The sequence below is a fragment of the Nymphalis io genome, chromosome 29 (assembly GCF_905147045.1).
Source record: "Nymphalis io chromosome 29, ilAglIoxx1.1, whole genome shotgun sequence".
In the NCBI taxonomy this organism is placed as follows: Eukaryota; Metazoa; Arthropoda; class Insecta; order Lepidoptera; family Nymphalidae; genus Nymphalis; species Nymphalis io.
In genome coordinates, this window is record NC_065916.1 from 5099738 (window position 1) to 5123295 (window position 23558).

Genomic DNA, 23558 nt, shown 5'->3' on the forward strand with positions numbered 1-23558 from the left:
TACTAGGTCTGTCCGAACTTTCTTTTAAAAAAAGTTAGAAATTTACCTTGCACACATCAATAATTGCTATAATATTAATTATAGTAATATTGATGTACGTGTACTTAAAATATGACATTTTAGATCAAAATAATAATTTTATACGTTAAAAATTTATTAAAGACCGAAAAAAACCTTTTATTCAAACCTTGAACGCGGAGTGTTATTACTATTTAAGCCAAAAGTCAATTTTAACTTCGAGTATATATGTGTACAAATAGACCTGACTTGGTCACCGTTCATAAAAAAACTTTTTTATATTTTATTTAAAGAAAAAAAATAAAACTCAAAACTTACAAATCTCTAGCCTTAATTTATTATAATCTTAAACAATAATTAAAAAATAAAATAACCCATTACATCAAATACTTTATTATCAATTTTAAACTTATCAAACTAAATCGGGGGTCCACAATTTAAAGGTCCTATCGTATGAGCATGTCGCTATATATTTATTGTCCATTGATATATCAGCACTCATAACCTGAAACAGATAATTAAAATTACCAATGGACATACAATTTTTGTTCCGTTTGCAGTTTAGACGGTTGGACCCTGGAATAATAGTGCAAAAAGTTTCATTAACAATATTACACCCTCTTATTGCCTCTACTAGTGACAGTACAGTAACTATTTTTAATTTTTATTTATTCAATTTGTATATATTCTGTAAACAATAAATAAAAAACTTAAATGAACTTATTATAATATATATACAAAACACACCCAGTCTGTTTATCTGACAAAATATTCTATAGACATAGAAACTCTTACCTTATTGTCATGACCGGATAATGTCCTCAGCGGATGCCAGCTGGGGTTCGACCAGAGCTTGGCACTCTTGTCGTACGATGACGTCAGCAGGAAGTGACCGTGACTTTTCTGGTATCTCACATCTATTAACATAAATAATGATATTTAAAACTTTAATTTTTTATTTTATTAATTTAAGATGGATTGTCCAATGATGATCATTGGATTATTTTATTGTGAGCCGAGCGATAACAGTAAACAAAAACTTATAAATTGTAAATAGATATCCACCATCCACCATCGGATAAGTTTGGTACCATCGTATACATTAAAACGTTTTGTAAACGTTTTTCGTTAATCAATATATTTTCATTTATAAGTGGAGGGGAGGGTTTTCAAGGTCATTTGAGTAGTTTAATAACCATTCGAGTCGAAGTAAATTATAAATTAAGAGAAATAAATCGCTCGTAAATAACAGTATACAATATTACCGCTTAATAGATGCGTGTGCGCAGGTATGGTGTAAATCGCAGTACGCCGACGTAGATCCCAGATTTTCGCCTGAAATTGGGTGTAATTATTGAGTGTATATATATAAATACATAAACGACGTTGTCACGTCTGTTTTGTTCGCTTTCGGATTTTAATTTTGTTTTTACAAATACACAAATTGGTTTACCAGGTATATATTTCGTGAAATGCTATTTGTCGATAAAATCATTAAGGCTTCTCAATGGTTCGGATGGTGTTGAGTGTAGCGAGTGAGCGCGCGGTGCCTGGGGGCGGTACCTGGTGGTCGGCGGCGGCGGTGGCGACGTGGTGTCCGGCGGGCGCGCAGTCGGCGCCGAGCACGGGCCCGAGGTGTCCCTCGAGGAACATCACGCAGCGCCCCGTGCGCGCGTCCCACACGCGCCCGAACGCGTCCATGCCGCTGCACAACGCACACGTCACGCCGCGCACTCGGCAACACTCGGTTACTCTCGTGCGACAGTGTTGTTTTACAAAAGCGTACCAGAAAGTGTTCAAAGTGCCTCTTTTATATAACATTTAATAAGCATATAGAATTGCTTCGCTGTCGTGTATATAAGAAACTGGTTCGACGATTTGGCTCAATTATTGTATTTTAGGTGTCATTCCTAAGAGAATTAAATTTTTCACAAAAAAAACTCGATTGTTATTCGAGCCGAAGAAAACTCCCGTTTAAAATTTTTCGAATTTTAGATTTACTAAATTTTTCGAGTCGATAATTTTTTTTTTTAAATAGTATAGGTAAGTGCATGAGCATATGGGCCACCTGATGGTAAGCGGTCACCAACGCCCATAGAAATTGGCATTGTAAGAAATCTAAACCATCGCCTACATCGCCAATGCGCCACCAACCTTGGGAACTATGATGTTACGTCCCTTGTGCCTGTAATTACACTGGCTCACTCACTTTTCAAACCGGAACACAATAATACCAAGTACTGCTGTTTTGCAGTAGAATATCTGATGAGTGGGTGGTACCTACCTAGACAAACTTGCACAAAGCCCTACCACCAGTAAAAAATGTCATGGAACTTGCATGATTACAGATAATAAATATTTTCTGATTCCTCACCCAGTTACAATGAGGGACCCATCACACTGAAATGCGACACTGTAAACAGGCTTCGCGTGTCCCTCCTGATGTAGAACCTCTTTTTCTGAAAAGTAAAAAATATCGAATTATAACAAACATTATAACTTTGCCGCTCTGTAGTTGCATCTGAACACAAGTTATATAAATCACTTCATACATCGTTAATCTGCTATCAACTTACTCCTCTTCAAACCGGAACACAACAATACAAAGTATTGCTGTAGAGTATAGAATAAGTAATGAGTGCTTGGAATCAAGTGAGTATTGTTTAAACCGGAAGAAACCGAGTGGTATACCCAGTTACTTATATAGTTATATATTATATAGTTATATATATATATATATATATATATATATATATATATATATATATATATATATATATATATATACATTTATATATATATATATATATGTATATATATATATAAATGTATATATATATATTTGAAGAATATGGTTTAACATGTGATCGAGTTGCAACGCAATGAAACAACTTACGCGTCTCAAGATCCCAGAGTCGCCACGAGTGGTCGAACACGGTGGTGGCGAGGAACCGGCCCGACGGGTGGAACTCCACGCGGGACACGCGGGACGGGCCGTGACCCTCCAATGACGCGAGGGGTTTGTCACTGGGGGATTGTTTTCACATTATTTTTATTAGTTACAATACCAGTATCAGCCTGTAAATGCCTCACTATTGGGCTAAGGCCTCCTCTACCTTTTAAGGAGAAGGTTTGGAGCTTATTCTACTACGCTGCTCCAATGCGGATTGGTAGAATACACATGTGGCATAATTTCAATGAAATTAGACTCATGCAGGTTTCCTCGCGATGTTTTCCTTAACCGCCAAGCACGAGATGAATTATAATCAAATTCACCACGAGATGAATAAAAAAAAAATCGAATTATATGCAAATTAAGCACATGACAATTCAGTTGTGCTTACCCGGGTTTGAACCCACGATGTTGTGGGAATTGGCAATGTTTTGTTCAATGTTAATTTCAAATTATGTGATGTTGGTAATCCAAAAATAAATAAGGATACCTGACAAAGTTCCACAAGTGCACGGAGCCGTCGTACGCGCAGGACGCCATCGTCACCGCCTTAGACGACTCGTCCATCGTCTCCATCTCGACGTCTACCTTCGTATCCACACCCTTGTTTTCTATCTGAAAAAAAAAACTTAACGTTCTTTAAAGTTGTTCAATGTCGACTTCGTGACACCCGCGTCTATATTTAACTTTTATTTTAAGAATTAAAAATAAAAAACTTTGACCTTGAATTGAAATGGTATCATTGCTAATTTGTAATCTGTGGTATTCATTGTGCATTCGTGAAAAAATTACGTTTTAACTATCGGCGTAGTTGTTATAGGAAATTTAGAAGTAATATTATAGTGGATTTAAGTAGTTAAGTGTTGTATTATAAATAAAGATATTAATCAAAAACTGTTTGTTGTTGTTTTCATTGGTGGTAGGGCTTTGTGCAAGCTCGTCTGGGTTGGTACCACCCACTCATCAGATATTCTACCGCAGAACAGTAGTACTTAGTATTGTTGTGTTCCGGTTTGAAGGGTGAGTGAGCCAGTGTAATTACAGGCACAAGGGACATAACATCATAGTTCCCAAGGTTGGTGGCGCATCGGCGATGTCAGCGATAGTTAACATTTCTTACAATGCTAATCTCTATGGGCGTTGGTTGACCATTTACCATCAGGTGGCCCATATGCTCCTCCGCCTACGTATAATATAAAAAAAATGTAATGTATAATACAGCAGAGCTGTTAGAAAATATCATGGAATATGTAAATCTAAGGTTTGTTTATCTTAACTCCTCTTACTATCGGAATAGAGTATGCATACCTTAGCTCGAAAGTGGTGCGGTATCTGCGCGTGGGGGTGGAAGGTGGCGGCGCTGACGTTGCACGTGTGCCCGGCTAGCGTCTGCAGCAGCTCGCAGTCCGGCACCGACCACACCTTCACTAGACCAGACCTGGGCAACGAAATTATAATATAATACAATACGTGATCACCACCCCCCATAGACATTGCCACCGTAAGAAATATTAACCTTTTCTGAGAGTCCAATGCGCCTTGAGAGATAAGATGTTATATCCCTTGTGCCTGTAGTTGCACTGGCCAACTTACCCTTTAAACCAGAACACAACAATACAAAGTACTGCTGTTCTGCGGTAGAATACGTGATAAATGGGCGGTACTAACCCTTATTGCCAAGTAATTGCGAAATTTTTATTGATATTTTTTTAACGAATAACCGAGTAACGTTTTCCAGTAAGGGCTCTATGACTTGATTGGCTCTTTGATGATACTTGACTCACCAGCTAGACGTTATCAACATCTGACTGTCCCCGCTGAACCTACAGAAGCTTATCGGCCTCGTGTCACCGATCTGAAATTATATATACATAATAAATAAATTCTTTATCAGACCAAAATCGCATTAGAATATTCGGTGCTTTGTTATCAGCTGATATTTTAGGAGTATGGTTTACCTGGCTGCAGTATATGGAGACGGCGGAGGCTCTCCGCTGTGACTCCTGCTTGGCTGCGGCTCGCACACTGCCCGCCAGCTGCAACTCCTCGCGAGCTTTGTTCAACCTGGAATATATTAATAAAATAATATTTGTAAAAGGTCTTATCGATTCGACTTAAAATATGAAGTTAGCATTTTTGGAATATTAAATATTTCAACTACATAGTGGGAACAGCGGAAGCAGAACTGGACATTGGTCCTTCGAGCCGGATTCGGCGGTTATACAAAATGTTTATATATTTTGTTGCTTTTTTGAAGTAAATATTCTCAAATGTAGGTATCGAGCTGGTGGGACAAAGATCTTCGGGTGGTATCAATAACAAATAACTCACCTATGTTTCGCTCTGGGTAGAGAGTACCTAGCTATCCACAACCTCGCCTCTCGGAGCTCGGGAGGTCCCTCGTGGTACCATGTACCTTCACGACCTCTATCCCTTTCTATTCGGGCTTCTTCCTCTTCCAACTTTTTGTGTATTGCATCTTCACCGAGGCTGGGAAACATTATTGATGGCTAGTGTTATTTGAAAGCAAAAAATGATTTTCGTTTCAGACAAAAGTGCCTATTAAAAATACTTTTTAGGAAATGTCTTGTTCTATTACACGATCTAACATTTACATTTAAAAAAAAAGATTTATTAGCATTAAAAAGGTTATCTTTTAACATCACTACTGGACATCATATATATACCGAGTGGGTTGAAATGTCCATGACATATATGTGTGTGCTTGCTGTCTACTTGTCCCAAAGTAGGAGGAGGGTGAAGAATGAAGATGATTAAATATTATTTATATTCTTGTATACACTGATACACTTTATATACTCACTAACTAAGTAAATCCCTTAATCTAACTCTTCTTTCTGCTGGACCTTCACCGAACAAACATACCGGCTCCCCTAGCTGTCTTAAGCTTCTTCTGACCTAAAATAATTTATCATATTACAATGTACATGTGGACATATTGATTGACTTTCTTTTGAGATTTTAATCAAAAACTATTGCGACAAATTATGATAAGCGTCACTGAATTTTCAAGTTAAGCAATTTATATTGAGCTCAGAAGTATAAATAGTATAATATAAAGTAACAGCCTGTGAATGCCTTACTGCTGGGCTAAGATATTCTCCCGAAACAACAGTCAATATTCACACTTCCAACCAATGAGCCATCTTTACTCATAATGCACGATAACATTTAAAACAACACTCCACATCTTTGATTTATCTATAATAAGAACATATATTATACCTCATCATCATCTGTGGATACATTCAACTGCCGAGCTTTTCTCCTTCTTTCAAACTCTTCAAGCAAAGCCTTTTTATCTCTTGATATTTCTTCCTCCAACTCCATGTATTCTGTAAATAATATTTGTTCATATTTATCTGTTAAAAATCTTCTCTTCTTCTCGATAAAGTCTAGATTCAGGTATAACTTTACGTTTAATATAATTCTGTTAAATAAAAATTTTATAATTTATTTTTTTTATGTAAATTTGTATATATGTACTGTAGGGTATATTTTGAAGGAGTTTAAGTAATAGTTTATTTTTATATATTATTTTATTTTTTTGTTTATTGCTAAACAACCTAAATCCTTACTAATATTATAAATGAGAAAATCAGTTTGTTTATTTATTTGTTTTATACTTTCATGGCTTTACTATTCAAACAGTCATCATGAAAATTTGTGCACAGGGAGCATCAGGGGTACAGAGAAGGATATAAGTCACCTAGCACCTGGCCCGTAGTCAAACTGCCGGAGAAACTATTAAGAAATAAACAAGACAAACCACTTGAAGTTGTAAACTCAAATCTTATTTAAGCAAAAGGCCTTTGGCAAGCCTATGCAATACGACCAGTAAATCTATGTAATCTATATTTTTTTCTGAAAAGAGTAACAACTGTTAAAATAACTCCTAAACTCACCATTAGAAATTTGTATATCTCCAAGCTCTTTTCCACTTTCCTCAACTCCTTCTCTGGCGGCCGCGGCCAAAGCCGCCAACCTTGCCTTTTCTTGTTCCTCCAGCGAGCCATAATATACTTGTCTGGGCTTTTTAACGATAATTACTTCTTCATCGTCGGACATTCTTAGGTTAGAATTTGAACTTTAATTTAAGACACTGTCTGAAGTTTTATGCTTTGGTATGCCTATGATATTTTTACATTAATGATCATTAGATTTAACAGTTTTAATAATTATTGTTTATTTTTTACACAAGGCGGCTCATAAGCATTAAACACTAAAGCAAAACAATAATGTTGCCATTATAAATGACAATTTGTCATTTGCCATTGCCTGTCTCCACTGGTCTTAAGCTTGTACTCTTTTATGTAGCTGTGTATGTTGATATTGTGATTTTATATATAATAATAATCATAAAAAAATAGAGTAAATTCAGAGGTTTTAGATTATTGTGTAATCTTCTTCATCTTAATCGACTTTAGAAAAAACGATAAATGATAATCGACAATTGTCTTGTTGATCTCGGTTCGGGTCTCTATTCTGATTCTGTATTTCTATCATTCAATGCACAGATTTAATGTCTATGATTATTGTTTACGTCAGATTTCTCAAAGTAAATGCAAATATAAGGCATAAATATTGCACTTTTTCTAAAATAATGAATTATCACAATCAAAACATTTAATTAAACCGTTAAGTATTTTAAAAATGTGTAAAGTTTTCTTCTAAATAGATTAATGTATATAACCAGCCACATAACCTAGAAGGTGTCAGGATTCTTCGTTGTGTTTTACTTGTATACAAATTTTAATTATGGCTTACCAGTTATCAAGAAGAGAGGTTGAAGATTTACGCTCTTCCCTCGACCGTGCTATTTACAGGACTATAGGAAAATCAGATAGCTCTTTACTTTCCACTGTTTCCTCTTGTCTCACAAATGGGTAAGATTATACTAAATTTAATTAAAAAGTTAAGCTTATTTTAAATATAAAATAATATAAGAATATAGGTAATATATAAAATAATATATATAAAATAAGAAAATAGGCGATATGTTTTTATTTATTGTAGATTCATTATCATTTATAGTGATATATTGTAGAATGCAGACCAATGGGCTCTGCTAGTTTAAATATTATGTTCTTCAGACCGCTTTCGACCACGGCGGCCAATCACAGAGAGATTAGCCAACTGTGCAGGACATATTATTGTGCACAAGTGTGTGCGCAAACACAGGTGCACTCTCTATTCCCTAGCTGTCATCATCCGATGGGGCGGTAATCCGACACGATCGAAAAGAGTTTAGGCGGCGTCACGTGCTTTCCAAGGCATGGGAGTGTACACACGTCCAACTTCCAGCCTCCGGCCTGCTACTGAAAATTTTCTGACAGTAAAACCCAATAACTTTTTATTGGCCCATCCTGGGAATTGAACCCAGGACCTCTGGCTCTGCGGAATCAAGTCACTACACGAGGTAGTCAAGTTTAAATATAAAGTATACATGGCCATTGTAATATATTTTCGATACATTTCCATTATGCTACCAATTAGAATCAAATATTCTTATATAGTTATATAGTGTTACAATTTGATTTAAGCCTGAGGTATAGAATGGTAGGCTTTATATATGTGATACGAAACAGTATTAGGATATAATCCTTTTCTCTCTTTCAATTTAAACAATATATAATATAAAGCTTGAACAATACAAGATGTCAAAATTATAAATTAAATTAATTCATTTACTTTTTAAACCAGGTACGAGCGTCGTAAGATAATAGACAAGATATCTTCACACATAGATTCCAAGAAAGCAAGCAAGCTAGCCGACAAGGTAATAGCTCTCGCACAAGAGCTGGTCTCCACATCGAAGACGCAGAAACGGAAACATGATGACAAAGATAAAGACAAAGATTCAAAGAGGTAATCGATATAATCACTTTATTTATAAATTATATAAAAATACAGAATGACTGAAAATTTTCCATATTTGGAAAGTAAATACAACAAAAATTATTGTATAGAGGAAGTAGATTTTCTTTAAATATATGTACATCACTTACCAAACATTGAATCCCAGATTATTTAGTCAATTCAAGGCCATGATTGAAAGAAAAAGATGATGCCATTGATTGAATTCATCTCAATATATTTGGTTTAGGTAGGTTTACTGGTGGTAGGGCTTTGTGCAAGCTCGTCTGGGTAGGTACCACCCACTCATCAGATATTCTACCGCAAAACAGCAATACTTGATATTGTTGTGTTCCGGTTTGAAGGGTGAGTGAGCCAGTGTAATTACAGGCACAAGGGACATAAAATCTTAGTTCCCAAGGTTGGTGGCGCATTGGATATGTAAGCGATGGTTGACATTTCTTACAATGCTAATGTCTAAGAGCGTTGGTGACCACTTACCATCAGGTGGCCCATATGCTCGTCCGCCTTCCTATTCTATAAAAAAAAAAAAAAAAAGGTTTTACCGATGTGGTTTTTTTTTTGTTAAATTTTAGTGATCGTGTAATTCTTATCAGAGGAAACTTAGCTAATTATTATGCTATGAGTCTCATCTTATTGTATGTATCCCTAAAAAATAAATTGAAATCGGTTATTAATGTTTCTATTGTGCTACATAATATATAACATTATACATACTTTCCAGATCCCGTCACGATGACAGACATGAATCCCGTGATGAGAAACGCGACCGGGATCGAGATAAGGATAAGGAGGATAAAGACAAAAAAGCAGATAACGGTATAGAGTTACCCTCCATACTCTCTGATGGGGAGACCATTGGCTCCAAGATGGCTGGTCTAAGTGCTGACAAAATTAAGGTTTGCAATTAATGCACTTGCTTTTTTTTTTCATTTTCATAGAAGAGGTAGGCGGACGAGCATATGACCTGACACCGCACACCTGATGGTATGCAAGAAAGAAGTATGTAAGAAGTGTTAACCATCGCTTATATCGCCAATGCGCCACCAACCGTGGGAACTAAGATGTTATATCCCTTGTGCCTGTAGTTACACTGGGTCACTCACCCTTCAAACTGGAATACAACAATACCAAGTTCTACTGTTTTGCGGGAGAATATCTGATGAGTGGGTTGTACCTACCCAGTTGAGCTTGCACAAAACCCAACTTCAAGTAAAACTATTTGTTTATGAAAGAAAGGCTATAAAAATATGAGATTTTTAGGAATCTCCTATTATGAAAATTGTAAACATATAAAACCAAAAATTGCACTGTTAGTTCATCGCTGGTTTGTGTCTGGTCAATTCCAAATGTTTGCTGCATTTCGTATAAAGAAATATTATTATTTAATTCTCGATGAGATTGTATATCGTCCGAGCTATTCTTTAAGCTTGCGAAATTGTAACCGCTAAGACAGGCTTGCCTAGTGCCGGTAGTTGTGACAATGTAAATCTTTTAAGTTAATGATTTTTTTTTTTACTTTTAAAGAGAGCAACAGAGTGAACAGTGTGCGAGTGAGATGACACAATGTATTCTTACGGGTTTTACTAATTAATAAATGTAATCTGAAAAGCAAACTTAACAATGAATACCCCTTCAAGGTGATGATGGCGAACGCTCAAAAGGAGATCGAAGAACGCAAACGCGCGTTACTCGCCCTGAAGGGGGAGACCCGTAACGTGAACACTGCAGCGGCCGCGGCACAGCAGATCAAGGTCCAGATGCAGCAGAACAATGCGATACCACCCCCTAGTGTTATCAAACCGGTTCTTTATTCTAAACCTGGTAAGTGGGGGAATTTATATCCCGCGCAAAAGATGTGGCAAGAATGATGTAAATGGCAACATTTTGTTTATATTAAAATTTTAATTCCAGCCGTACAACCCATAACTGCTGAGGAGTTGGAGAAGCAGAGGAAGATAGCAGAACTTCAGGCCAGGATACAGAGAAAGTTAGCGGGTATGGTCTTTAGTTCCTATTTATGATGAAAAACAGTGGAGTAACCACCAGACAGTTGTGTGTGGGACATTTCCTGGCTGCTACTTTTACATTATATCACAACGGCATACGGTTTAGGCGGAGCCCTGGCCGCGGCTGGCGCGTCCGGTCCGGCGCCCCTCATCCTGGACCGCGAGGGTCGCACCATCGACACCAGCGGGAAGCGGGTCCAGTTGACACACGTCGCGCCCACGCTTAAGGTTAATTTTTCGTTATTATTATCAGTCTAGGAAAATATTTCGTTTCTATGGGATATGGAATGAAATGAATGCTATCGACCCGGCCGTGGCATTGTAGAAGTGTCCCGTTCGCTAATCCGTGCCGGCGCCCGCAGGCCAACATCCGCGCCAAGCGCCGCGAGGAGTTCCGCGCGCAGCTGAGCGCGCACGCGGCCGACGCCGACGACGCGGCGCCGTGGCGCGACGCGCGCCTCGCCGCGCGCGCGCCCGCCCGCGCGCGCCGCGCGCTGCGCTTCCACGAGCCCGGCAAGTTCACGCAGCTGGCGGAGCGCCTGCGCATGAAGGTGAGGGCCGCCCTGCGCTGCTGCACTGTGGCCCGCTGGACACGCACGCGGTGTTGTGTTCTCCCGAGTTTGTCGCTGCCCTGCCCTGATCGGTGAATTTGTGGCCCGCAGGCGCAACTGGAGAAGCTCCAGAACGAAATATCTCAAATAGCTCGCAAGACGGGCATCTCGTCCGCCACCAAGCTGGCGCTGCTGGCCGCCGACGTGCCCGACTACGACCGCGTGCCCGACATCGAGTGGTGAGTGAGACCCCCCCCCCACTACCGCCGGGGGAGCGAGGGGGCAACGAACCTTAGATTTACATATCCCCCGCGATATGCCCCTGGCTCTACTGTACAATGCGTTCCGAGCGGTTCTTTACTCGATTGTGATAACTATGTTATGAAAGTAATGACTGTTTATACGGAAACCTTGAGAGTGAAACGATCGCCTCCAGGTAGTTTCAAATACTAATATAAATAATTATTGTGTTGAAAAAAAAAATATCCCCCTGAGTTTCTTTCGCCAATTCGCCTCAGGTATTTGAATCAGAATGATCTCGCTCTCAGGTGGGACAGCGTAATCCTGATGACGGCCGAGGAGCGCGAGGCGAAGCGCCAGCGCTCGGTCGGGGCCTCGGCCGACGAGCGCTCCGACATGCAGCGGGTGGAGGCCTGCAACCTGGGCGCCGACGACATCGTCGACAACGTCAACGAGGACGCCATCACCAACCTCGTGGAGCACCCGCAGCAGCTGAGGCCGCCCAGTGAGTACAGTGCGGTACCGTTGCGATGGTACCATCTCATCATTAGATTGAACATTGAAAGTTTTCAACACTTACTATACTATATGAGTCGAGGCAACTCAGTGATATAAGATAGCCTATTCAAATCCGGCAAGCATCTCTGAAACCCGGCTGTGATGTAGGTGGTTACATGTGTATCGACCATCCCCTCTTGGAGCAGCATGTTAGACTAAGCTCTAATTCTGGATGAGTTGAGGCATTTGAAGTTATTAAAGTAAAAAGTGTAAATTATATGAAGTAATGCCACTATATATAAAACTGCTAATAATTATGTATATAAGAATATATGAAACGTAAACAAAAATAGCTTAGAATAATATGATGACTTTGGGCTTGCTTAAAATAAAACATATCAAAATTACTAACATATATGAAGTATATTTAAATAATAATTTTAAAGGAGATTCATAGTATAAAAATACATATTATTAAAAAGTTAAATAAAATAAAACCGCAGATTATTTATAATCACTTCCAGGTTTTCCTATAGATGTTGTTGATTAGTTAAATGATGCCGTCTTCTTCTTTCTATGAAAAATTTATTACAACAGAAAGAGAGAAATATATGTTTAACTATACAGACTTCACGACGTGTACAAATAAGTCAGTTAGTTATTATATTATCTTAAATATATTTTTAACACAAATTTTATTACAATAAACTCTCAACCCCTCATTTTAATACACATATAACCCACCCGCTTATAATTTACCGCACAACCAATATAACTGCACAATATACAACCTTGTATAATCGTGGGTTCCGTACTCGTTGAATTATTATTTAAATTATCGTTAAAATCTTTAAAATCGTTCAAGTTATAACCACGTGTTAAGTTATTATTAATCGATGAGTTATTTATATTATAATGGTTATTATAGTTATATGGGTTATATGAATAACCATAATTGTAAGGGTATGTGCTGTAAGCGTTATTATATGCTGTACTGTACATATTATTAGATGTACTATTTATAGCTTTGTATATAGGATATTGATATCCGTTATAATTTAATCTGTTTCGGTTATAACTGGATGCATTATATCGGTTAACATTGTTATAATATTGGTACGCCTGGTTATTTATTATATCATTATTATTATTTATGTTATGTTGGTTATATAAATCGTTATATTGATTATTCGAATTAACGTTTAAGTTATTATATATTTTATTGTTTTCAATGTTCTTTGTGTTATTTGTATGTGTTATGTTATATACTTTGTTGTACATATTATTGAAAAAGTTCATAAATCCACTGTCCGGTGATGCTTTCCTCTTGAATCGATCTTTTTTTATTATTTCAATAATAGATAAGTTATTTTTTTGTTTGTTATCTTTATTTTTTGTCGTTAAATCGTGTCCTGCATTGGATATAACGATTGATTTAAGATCTTTAACTATTTCGCTTAGTTCACCTATAAATTTAGTGATTTCGTAATCATTTTCTATCGATTCTTTAGTAGTTTTATCAAAATCGAAACTCTCGGTTTCATATTTGTCATTTGTATAACGATATATTTTAATATTGTCTCGATTTAAATTATTTATTGGTTTTAATGTGTTTTCAACGAACAGTCTGATGTTTTCTTGGCTAATATTATCTAAATCTATATTTTCATTTTCAATTTTAGATATTATATCTAAATCAGCGATAGTGTCTTTTGATTCACTAAGTACGTTTTTATCTTTTAATATATTTTCCAATACAACGTGAGTAGTTTCCAAGTTATTGTTAATTGATTCTGTTATTGTTTCGTCGTCTGTTTTACGATTCACTTTAAAATTGTCTTGATTTACACGCGTATCTATTGGACTGTCTTCGTCTATATTTGATATTTCTTCAATAAATTGTCTAATTTTGTCTACGCGTGTATCCTCTACATCTTCGAGTGCATTTTTGAATGTTTTTTCTATTTTATCATTAGAATTATCTATTGATTTACTTATTACGATTTCATCGTTCAATATATTTTCCAATTCATCTAGAATTTCAATCGCTTGTTTGGTTTCGATGTCTTGAAGTATATCACTTATAAGTTCGCGTTTAAAGCGTTTTATATCGGAATCGTTCAAGTCTCTTCTCACACGGATGTCGAAATCGGGGTTTTTCGATGTTTTTATATTGTAATTGTGATTCTTAGCTACGATTTGAAGTAAGGCGACGACCACTATTATAGGTAGTAACATTTCGTTATTCGTATTCGACCGCGCGTCGCGATGTCAATTGTACTAATGTATGTATTATCCTTCTAGTTGTGTTACGTCATTCGCTTATCTTAATTCGAATATATGTTTATCGTTCAACTTTGTTTGGGTGTAATGTGTTCGTAGATTCTCTAGTATATTGGTTGACTGCCTCGTTGGACATGCTTCATGTAAGGCCGCAAACCCGGAGGTCCTAGTTTCAATTCCTAGGTCGGGCCAATTAAAAGTTATTGGGTTTTTCTGTCAGAAAATTCTCAGTAGTAGACCGGAGTCTGGAAGTTGGAAGCGTGTACTCTCGTGTCTCGGAAAGCACGTAAAGCCGTTCTGCGCCTGAACTCTTTGCGGTCGTGTCGGATTGCCGTCCCATCGGATTATGAGAGTAAGGGAATAGAGAGTGCACCTGTGTTTGCGCACACACTTGTGCACTATAATATCTCCTGCGTAGTTGGCTAATCTCTCTTGAGATTGGCCGCCGTGGCCGAAATCGATTGAAAATCGTATAACGTTTTGATTTCGTCCATGAACTTACATACAGAGTACTTAATAAAATAGTGTATGTTTGTGTATATAAATAATAATGTCCGCAATGATAATTTTTATATATTTTTTATATAAACAGATTATATTCTGTTACATTTTCCATATATATAGTGTATATACGTAAAAACTAATGGCGGAAGTCGCTTTGATAAGACGTAATTAAATTTGTATATGATGTATTTTGTTTATTAATAATATCGTTGTTTTTGGAATTAATTATATGTTGCTTATATATCTCAATGATTTGTACGACAATACATAATTTATGTTATATTAATATCCTGGGACATTATTCACACAAAACTCTGATCCCAAACTAAGCAGAGCTTTTACTATGGAAACCAGACAACTGATATACTACATATACTACTTTTCTTCTGTAAATACATACTACATTATTAAAGGAATTTATAATTAAATAACAAATAATAACAATATTATGGTGCAAAATAAATAAAAACATACTTTCGTTAATATAATAATTTATAGTAATAATTTCCGCCTGCGGATACGCGTGCGGAGTTGAGCAGGCGCTTGATAGCTTTTGTGTTAAGAAGGGGTAAAAGTACAAGGGTGGTTGATAATGTATTCACTTAAATAATCTTGTAATGTTACCCACAGCGGAACCATTAAAACCGACATACATGCCAGTCTTCCTCACGAAGAAGGAGAGGAAGAAATTGAGGCGACAAAGCAGGAGGGAAGCTTGGAAGGAAGAACAGGAGAAGGTGCGACTCGGACTCGAGGCGCCGCCTGAACCAAAATTGAGGTAACTTAATTATTTACTGGTAGTCGGGCTTTGTGCAAGCTCGTCTGGGTAGGTACCACCCACTCGTCAGATATTCTACCGCAAAACAGCAGTACTTGGTATTGCTGTGTTCCGGTTTGAGTGAGCTAGTGTAATTACAGGCACAAGGGGCATAACATCTGAGTTCCCGAGGTTGGTGGCGCATTGGTGATGTCAGCGATGGTTAACATTTCTTACAATGCCAATTTCTATGAGCGTTGGTGACTATAAAAATATATATATTTATACTCGCTACTTATGAGTTGTCCTGCAGCTAACTATGGTAACTCGATATGACAAAGATTAAAATTACATTATCTATACTTATGTTACACAGGATATCGAACCTGATGAGGGCGTTGGGTACGGAGGCAGTCCAGGACCCGACAGCCATCGAGGCGAAGGTCAGGGAGCAGATAGCGAAGCGGCAGAAGACACATCTCGAAGCGAACAAGGCGAGGGCGCTCACGAAGGACCAGAAACGGGAGAAGGTAACTTTATTTGATAACGTGACCATGGAGCAATAATATAATTAATTATATATTTCTTATAAATGCAATACGCTTAGAAAATATAAAAGAAAACGCTTAAAGACTGGTTCACAAAGTGCTTGATTGACCACGGTAGCATGGGCAAGCGATCCCGTGGCGCTCGTTAAGACGGAAAGGGTACCGCTGGGGTTTTAGTGGGTATTCCGATGTTCGGGGCGCACTCGGCGTCTTGGACACATACCCCCCACTGTTTACGTGGGGGAAACGCTTAATGCGTTTATCCAGGGATAAAAAGTGCTTGATTGATGACTTTTTCACGTTATAACATTACGTTAACATTATATTTAATTTCAGATCGACAGAAAGATACGTGAGGACACGTCGATGAGCGTCCACGTTGCTGTCTACAGGTATGTCCTCAACTGACGGGGTATTTAGTTTTTATTGAATAGTCGGAGACGGTTAAAATATATTGAATAATTATGGCGGTAATGAATGCCAGTTATTTGACACGCTTTGATCCCTGGTGACCACAACCACGTCTCCCCACAGGGTGAAGGACCTGTTCGAGTGCGCGTCCGCAAAGTTCAAGGTGGAGGTGAACGCGCAGCAGCTGCATATGACGGGCTGCGTCGTGCTGCACCGCGGCTGCTGCGTCATCGTGGTGGAGGGAGGACCTAAGCAGCACGCCAAGTACAAGCGGTCAGTAGATTTTTCGGAAATTAGACTTTACTATCCCCCATCCAGTAATCTATCTCTATAACCTAATCATCATTTGGAGCGAAGTTTCATTTACTGTGTATAATCTATTAAAAAAATAATTAATACAATTAAAAATAATAATTAGTGAATGTTTATATATTCTATTATTATTTGTCATAAACTATGAGCTCAAATGTCACGCTCGCCGCGCGTCTTTTAATATATGTTTGTAAACATACAGACACGCAAACTGCAGCAAAAGTGTCACGAGTCACGTCTCCAAGTCCTCCACTTATGTCGCCGAGTGTACAATGTAGCGTGCGATACAGCTTATATAATATAATGTAATTATCGTCAACAGCCTAATGTTGCATCGAATCAAATGGGAGGAAGAGATCATTAAGGACGCGGACGGTCAGCAGACCGGGAACAGCTGCCACCTCGTGTGGGAGGGCGCCACCGCCAAGAGGGCCTTCGGAGACATCAAGTTCAAAGTCAGAAATTGGTTCAGTCATCTTATAAGATGTTATATTAGTGTTTATTTATTTAAAGTTAAAGTATTTATTTATATAAAGTATCAAATAGGAATTTTAGAATAGAAAAACTTAATTGCTTGTTTAATATTTAGGAAGTGTTTTTATTGATTTTGAACAAACATTTTTTTTTTTTTATCAATGATATTTTTTTTCTTTCTCTAATCGATCTGTTCGTCCGTACTGTTCTAATGGGTGAGGCATCTTACAACACGCCCTACGTATTTTAACACGTATTTATAATATTAGTCGTGATTTGTCATTGATGTCACCAGGTGATGCCGACGGAGAAGCAAGCGAGAGAGCTGTTCCACAAGCACGGCGTAGAGCACTACTGGGACCTCGCCTACAGCGGAGCCGTGCTCGGGGCTGGCGCGGAGGAGCCCTAGACACAGGCTAGGCACAGGAGCCCTAACGGAAGACAAGACCCCAAGATACTGACATGCAGTTTTAAACACGGCGTGTAAAATATTAAAAATAAATACATAAAACGTGTTGCTTTTGTTTCATTTAATTATGTATTTCCCTTTAGCCTCATTACTATACGTCATTAATTTGAAACCACGAGTTTCATACAAATAAAGTGGTATCATCATTTTAAAGAAGAGAAGAACCACAAGAAACTTAGAAGTTTCTCACTTTCATCAAGTATATACAAGTAATAATTATCTAGAATTATATTCTATGTTTCTTGTATCAAAATCAACGAAGACTAACTCAAAGGTCTTTTATCATAATGTATAATCTTTATAACATCTTATTTATTAATGTTAAATATATAGCGATTAATTAAAATAATCATCTGTCTATAAGCCGAGATGGTCCAGTGGTTAGAACGTGTGAATCTTAACAGTGGGTTAACAATGATCGTGGTTTCAAACCCGGGCAAGAACCACTGAACTTTCATGTGCTTGATTTGCGATTATAATTCATCTCGTGCTTTACGGTGAAGGAAAACATCGTGTGGAAACCTGCGTGTGTCTAATTTGATTGAAATTCTGCCACATGTGTATTCCACCAACCCACATTGGAAAAGCGTGCACCATGCCTTCTCAGTGGGACTCACAGGCTGTTACTGTAACTGTCTATACGGTTTAAGCTTTGAGTAAAACAATGAGATGGGTTTTAAATTAAAGTGTGATATATAAGAACTATAAATATGAAGTAAAACGTCTTCGGGTGAGACGTGAGTAAATTCTTTAGGTAGCTTTTTTTAGCTTTTTTTTTCTTTACAGACCCGGAGGTCCTGTCCTGGGTTCAATTCCCAGGTCGGGCCAATGAAAAGTTACTGGGTTTTTTTGTCAGAAAATTCTCAGTAGCAGCCCGAATTCTGGAAGTTGGAAGTGTGTACACTCCCGTGCCTCGGAAAGCACGTTAAGCTGTTGGTGCTCCTGAACTCTTTCCGGTCGTGTCGGATTGCCGTCCCATCGGATTATGAGAGTTAGGGAATAGAGAGTGCACCCGTGTTTACGCACACACTCGTGAACTATAATATCTCCTGCGCAGTTGGCTAATCTCTCTTGAGATTGGCCGCCGTGGCCGAAATCGGCCTGGAGGACATTATTATTATATATAACGTTTTTGATATATAAAGATTGATTTATTGTTATTTCCTATTAAATAACTTTGGGTCATGTCTGTGAAGGTGAACCTTATGAATTTACATATTTAAATATTATTTATATTTCTATATACCAAGTATATTGGTAAAAGTTAAGGGTTTAAGGAAAATACAATGAATTTTTCAATTGTTTATTTTGTACAGCGATAGAGACACCGTCTCGGCCACGTTTGCTCCAACGTTGGTCCAAACACGTAACGGCGTATTTACATTGGAATTTAAAAAACATTACCCTAAGAACAACATTCATCGTTAAATTTAAACTACAATTCAACTAACCGACGTGAACAGCCACGTGACAAAACTTCATTCCGTACGAAACGTCAACGAAACACGAGTTTACACAACCTCCTCGATAAAAAAAAATAAAATGCATTTATATTACCACGGAACCCTAATGGCTTCAATACTTTCGTCTCCAATGTTGCCAGCTTAAAATTACGTCACGTAGTCGTCGGCCGTAAAGGAAAAAGAACCGCTTTATTTACAATTTATTTACAGAAAAGGGAGTCATTCCCGATTGTAACCTATATGTTAGAGAGAGACATCCAGCTGGTTATGTCTCTCTCGCGCATAAGGGCACAGAGCGAGACGGCTCGCTCACAAAATCCCTTTAAAATAACTAGAGATCGACTTAAAACTACCTTCATATCACAATCAAATAAAATATTAAACTTTTATTGAACACGTTTCAATTAACAATATTATACTTAAAGTAGTAAGAAAGCCCCCCCTCCACAAAGGAGGTTAGGCTAGTAGACACGCTAATGGTCGATAACTCGTCAGAATCGAACAGGTCAAGTTGCGTCGTGTCCAATAAAAAGTTAACTTCAATCTACCGACTAGATAAATCAATTCTTCGTTGTCGGCGTGCCGATGTTCAGCAGGCCGCTGTACCCTCGGAACTGACTGGTCATCAGGTCCCGGTACATGGCCAACTGGCGCTGGTCCATTGGCCCCAAGCTGTTGTAGAACGCGTTCATGTACATCGGGTCCATGAACGGGTTGAGGTTGGGCACAGTTTTCTGCATTTCCATGATTTGCGCCAAGTTCTGACCCTTGAAAGCGTTTTGAAGCATATTGTTCTGAGTTTCCTTCGCTGTGGTCGAACTTGTGGGCGATATGTCTTCTCTGCTCGGTATTTGGTAATTGGGGACCACTATTGGGGGCTTCTTTGGGGACGGGGAGGGGTAGGGCTTGGGGTAATCTTTGGGAGGCGTGGGAGTTTTCGCGGACACGAATTTCCCATTCGACGAGCGCTTTTGCGGCGGTCTCTTCGGTGGAGTTTGGGATTTAGAATTAACTAGGGTTATTTCTAAATTCGAGCCGACGACTGCTTTCCCATCTAAAAGGGTGTAGTTTTTGCTCAAATTCTGGGGGGCGTTTGGGGTTTTGGAGGGGGACGGCGCCGGAGGTATCCTGACTATTTCGACGGCAGGCTTCTGAGTTGGAGTTGTTTGAGTTTTGCAAGTTAAATCTAAAATATCTTGTGGTGCTGTCGTCGGGGTCTGGATACTTCGTTGTGGTTTAATTGGAGTGCCCTGCAGCACATGTGGGGGTGGCATGAAAGGGTCCTTAGGATTGCCGTACACTGTTTTTTCTGGTCCAGCAGTTCCGAAGGCACTGGACGCTTGGATAACTTTGGGCACCTGAATACCATTTGGATAATTTGGTGGAATTATATTGTACATTTGGAATATTTGAGCTTGGGTCATAATCTGGTGTTGAACTGCCGGGTTTAGGATTATAGGACTGGGGTTTATTAGGGGCGTAATGGGGTTGGGAATGGGAGCCGCCCAGACGGGGCCCGGTGGTACGGCGGTCACTTCTAACCCCCTCTCTTTTAGGATTTCTAGTTTTTTCTTCTTGATACCTTGAGGACTCTCTGGGTATTCGTCTAAGTCGATAATTTCTGGACTTTTCGGTTTGTAGGGAACCTGGAAATTATGATAAATATTTGGTTAATATAATAACACGAAAACTATTTGAAGTTCTCCCTTAAGTTACGATTTAAAAAACTACCGATGTACTTAGGTAACTTGTAATCGGAGACTTAATTGTATATATATTAAATCATATTTTTTTCAAGTCATGTTATGTGATTATTTCGGTAATTAAGTAAAAACCTTATTAAATTTATGGATTAAATAAATGACAACTTGTATGACGACGATTGGAATGTATGTTCGTGGAATCTACAAATATGAATCGACAAGAAATAAAAAATAAATTTATTTATTATATACAGTAATTTAGTGGTGGTAGAGCTTTGTGCAAGCCCGTATGGGTAGGTACCACCCACACAACAGATATTCTACCGCAAAACAGTAGTACTTGATATTGTTGTGTTCCGGTTTTGGAAGGGTGAGTGAGCCAGTGTAATTACAGGCACAAAGACCATAACATCTTAGTGCCCAAGGTTGGTAGCACATTGGCGATGTAAGCGATGGTTAACATTTCTTATAATGCCAATGTTAATGGGCGTTGGTGTCCACTTACCATCAGGTGGCCCATATGCTCGTGCGCCTTCCTGTTCTATAAAGAAAAACATCTTTTACTTTGTGACAAACTCTACCTCCACAATTTCATCATCGCTGTGGTTGGCGGGCGGCGGTGGGTGGTGAATGCCGAAGTTGTTGATGGTCGTCGTAGCGGTTGTCGTGATGGGGGGCGGCACGATGCCCAGTGGGGGGGAGGACGACGCGGAGTCCGTACGGAGAGGAGGTATCGGTGCTGTTGAAAAAATACAATTTTATTTAAGTTATTAATACAAGTGTCATATTTGTGTTATAATTTCTATATAAACTGCTTTATTTTTGAACGTTTTTTGGAGTGCATGTTAGACATACTGTGGGAAATCGTTTCCCGGTGGTACCATAATTCGATGTACCACAGCGAAACATTACCTTACAAATAGAGTAGTTAAAAATTTCAATGGCGGGAGAAGTGAATAGGTGACACAACGTTGACCTTGAAATAACGTGACGTCATTGTTCGAGATATAAAGTGATAAGTGGGGGGGGGTACTCACGCGTGGCGGCGGGGGGGCGCGCGGGCTTGACGCGCACGGCGCGCAGCGAGCTGCGGCCCGCCGGCCGGGAGCGCTGCGGGGCAGTGTTCGTTTATAATAGTTGCGAGTCCTTATAACTACGAATCGATGTATCTCTTTGATAATAGCAAACTTCGATATCGTTGAACCGATCACGTAACCTTTATTTATGATATAAAAGCTATTATTATTATTTTATTAATTAAAGATAAATACCGAATTATTGTAATATTAATGTAATAACTCCTTATATACTATATTAGGTAATATTTCCAATTGCATGACTTTTGACCTAGCATGTCTTACACGCGACCAAAACCATTACCTTTCTAATCTAACTTCTTATAATAATTCAGATGTTTCAATTTGTAATTTATAGCCGTTTCGAAGATCACCCCGGACAAACAGACAGATAAAAGTAAAAACCTGGTTTAGGCGATTCGCAAATTAACTTTAAAAGATGTAATTATTTTGAAATCACAGACATACACTTTAATTATATTTATATGTATAGATTAATGGGTTTTTTGTGCGTATATAATATATATATATGAAATCTTACCACGTCAGTGTTATTAGCGAGGTTGGTGTGTCCGTTTGTGTACTTGTCGCCGAGGGTCGAGAGGCTCGAGAGGCTGTCGGTGGGGGGATTCTGCGACAGCTGCTGGAGGAATCTCGTGTCTGTGTTGCCTGGAAATTAATTGTATATGGCCATCATTATCATCATCAACCCTTCGTCGTGCTACTGTTGGACAGGCCACTTAACTCCATCTTCAGCTCTCAATCGCTCTCTCATATACTATAAAATATAATATTCAATATTTCGCATAAATTACCAAAGTGATTGATGTAACTCACCCAAGTTCAATTTTTGTGCTAATTCGTTCAGAAACACGGACCCGTCGCCTGGCTTGTTCCCCGCGTCCGTTATCACTTTGCTAGAATCCATCGTAATCGGTTTAGTCAGATCAGACGAACTGTCTTGTAACAGCTTCAGGCTCGGTTCTATCAGTTTCTCTACTGGTTTCACGAAGATCTTCCCCTTCTCCTCCTCTTTCGGATTAGGGAGGGAGTCTAGGAACTCCCTGTTCAACTCCTCAGCGGGTTTCGATGTTACATTCATCTCCTCCTTTGTCAGTTCCCCCGTTTCATTGTCTAGGATTAATTTCTCAGGTTTAAGTTTCTTAGGGGATGGGGTCCGGAGCCTCTTCTCTGGGAGGTCCTTCTTCACGTCCACGTCACGGATGGGCGAGTCCGTGACGTCGATGGTATCTATGGTGCTCGGTTCCTCGATTTTCCCGTTCGGCTTCGGGTGCATCAGGCCGTTCCATCTTTGGTAATGTTCGTACTGGAGGAGATATCTGCAATAGATAATATTACATAAAATATTTCAAATCTTCATTAATTACGCC

The 23558-nt window shown here is 38.6% G+C and overlaps 3 protein-coding genes across 4 annotated transcripts in view; 1 reads left to right on the forward strand and 2 right to left on the reverse strand.

Moving 5' to 3' along the window:
- Nucleotides 1–395: 395 nt before the first annotated feature.
- LOC126779515 (U4/U6 small nuclear ribonucleoprotein Prp4) lies at nt 396–7239 on the reverse strand. Its single transcript, XM_050503564.1, has 14 exons — nt 6898–7239; nt 6218–6327; nt 5796–5890; nt 5303–5461; nt 4930–5035; nt 4756–4826; nt 4280–4409; nt 3462–3586; nt 2915–3045; nt 2393–2477; nt 1582–1723; nt 1284–1353; nt 814–935; nt 396–523 (listed from the first exon to the last, which is right to left on the reverse strand). The coding sequence occupies exons 1-14, from the start codon at nt 7058–7060 to the stop codon at nt 431–433; spliced, it is 1602 nt and encodes a 533-aa protein (XP_050359521.1). The 5' UTR covers nt 7061–7239; the 3' UTR covers nt 396–430.
- A 276-nt stretch (nt 7240–7515) lies between these two features.
- LOC126779474 (U4/U6 small nuclear ribonucleoprotein Prp3) lies at nt 7516–17971 on the forward strand. Its single transcript, XM_050503479.1, has 15 exons — nt 7516–7878; nt 8696–8860; nt 9594–9768; nt 10510–10693; nt 10784–10867; nt 10985–11106; nt 11241–11429; nt 11541–11668; nt 11978–12174; nt 15585–15732; nt 16088–16241; nt 16596–16651; nt 16794–16943; nt 17305–17437; nt 17752–17971. The coding sequence occupies exons 1-15, from the start codon at nt 7751–7753 to the stop codon at nt 17863–17865; spliced, it is 2127 nt and encodes a 708-aa protein (XP_050359436.1). The 5' UTR covers nt 7516–7750; the 3' UTR covers nt 17866–17971.
- A 1243-nt stretch (nt 17972–19214) lies between these two features.
- The window catches only part of LOC126779452 (uncharacterized), a 75236-nt gene continuing 70892 nt past the window's right edge, over nt 19215–23558 (reverse strand). For both annotated transcript variants that reach the window (XM_050503420.1, XM_050503419.1), the window contains exons 9-13: nt 23005–23507; nt 22709–22836; nt 22129–22201; nt 21673–21830; nt 19215–21034 (exon numbers count right to left, since the gene is read on the reverse strand). In XM_050503420.1, the coding sequence (XP_050359377.1) occupies nt 19949–21034; nt 21673–21830; nt 22129–22201; nt 22709–22836; nt 23005–23507 (1948 nt within the window). In that variant the 3' untranslated portion in view covers nt 19215–19948. The remainder of the gene's footprint in view (nt 21035–21672; nt 21831–22128; nt 22202–22708; nt 22837–23004; nt 23508–23558) is intronic.

Excerpts from the sequence above, each read along its gene's own strand:
- LOC126779474 (XM_050503479.1), top strand. The coding sequence starts at position 7,751 with ATGGCTTACCAGTTATCAAGAAGAGAGGTTGAAGATTTACGCTCTTCC. Across the intron at positions 10,694-10,783 it reads GGTTCTTTATTCTAAACCTG|CCGTACAACCCATAACTGCT; the intron begins GTAAGTGGGGGA and ends TTTTAATTCCAG. Across the intron at positions 16,242-16,595 it reads AGGACCAGAAACGGGAGAAG|ATCGACAGAAAGATACGTGA; the intron begins GTAACTTTATTT and ends ATTTAATTTCAG.
- LOC126779515 (XM_050503564.1), bottom strand. The coding sequence starts at position 7,060 with ATGTCCGACGATGAAGAAGTAATTATCGTTAAAAAGCCCAGACAAGTA. Across the intron at positions 4,410-4,755 it reads ATGTTGATAACGTCTAGCTG|GTCTGGTCTAGTGAAGGTGT; the intron begins GTGAGTCAAGTA and ends TTCGTTGCCCAG. Across the intron at positions 3,046-3,461 it reads CACTTGTGGAACTTTGTCAG|TGACAAACCCCTCGCGTCAT; the intron begins GTATCCTTATTT and ends ACAATCCCCCAG.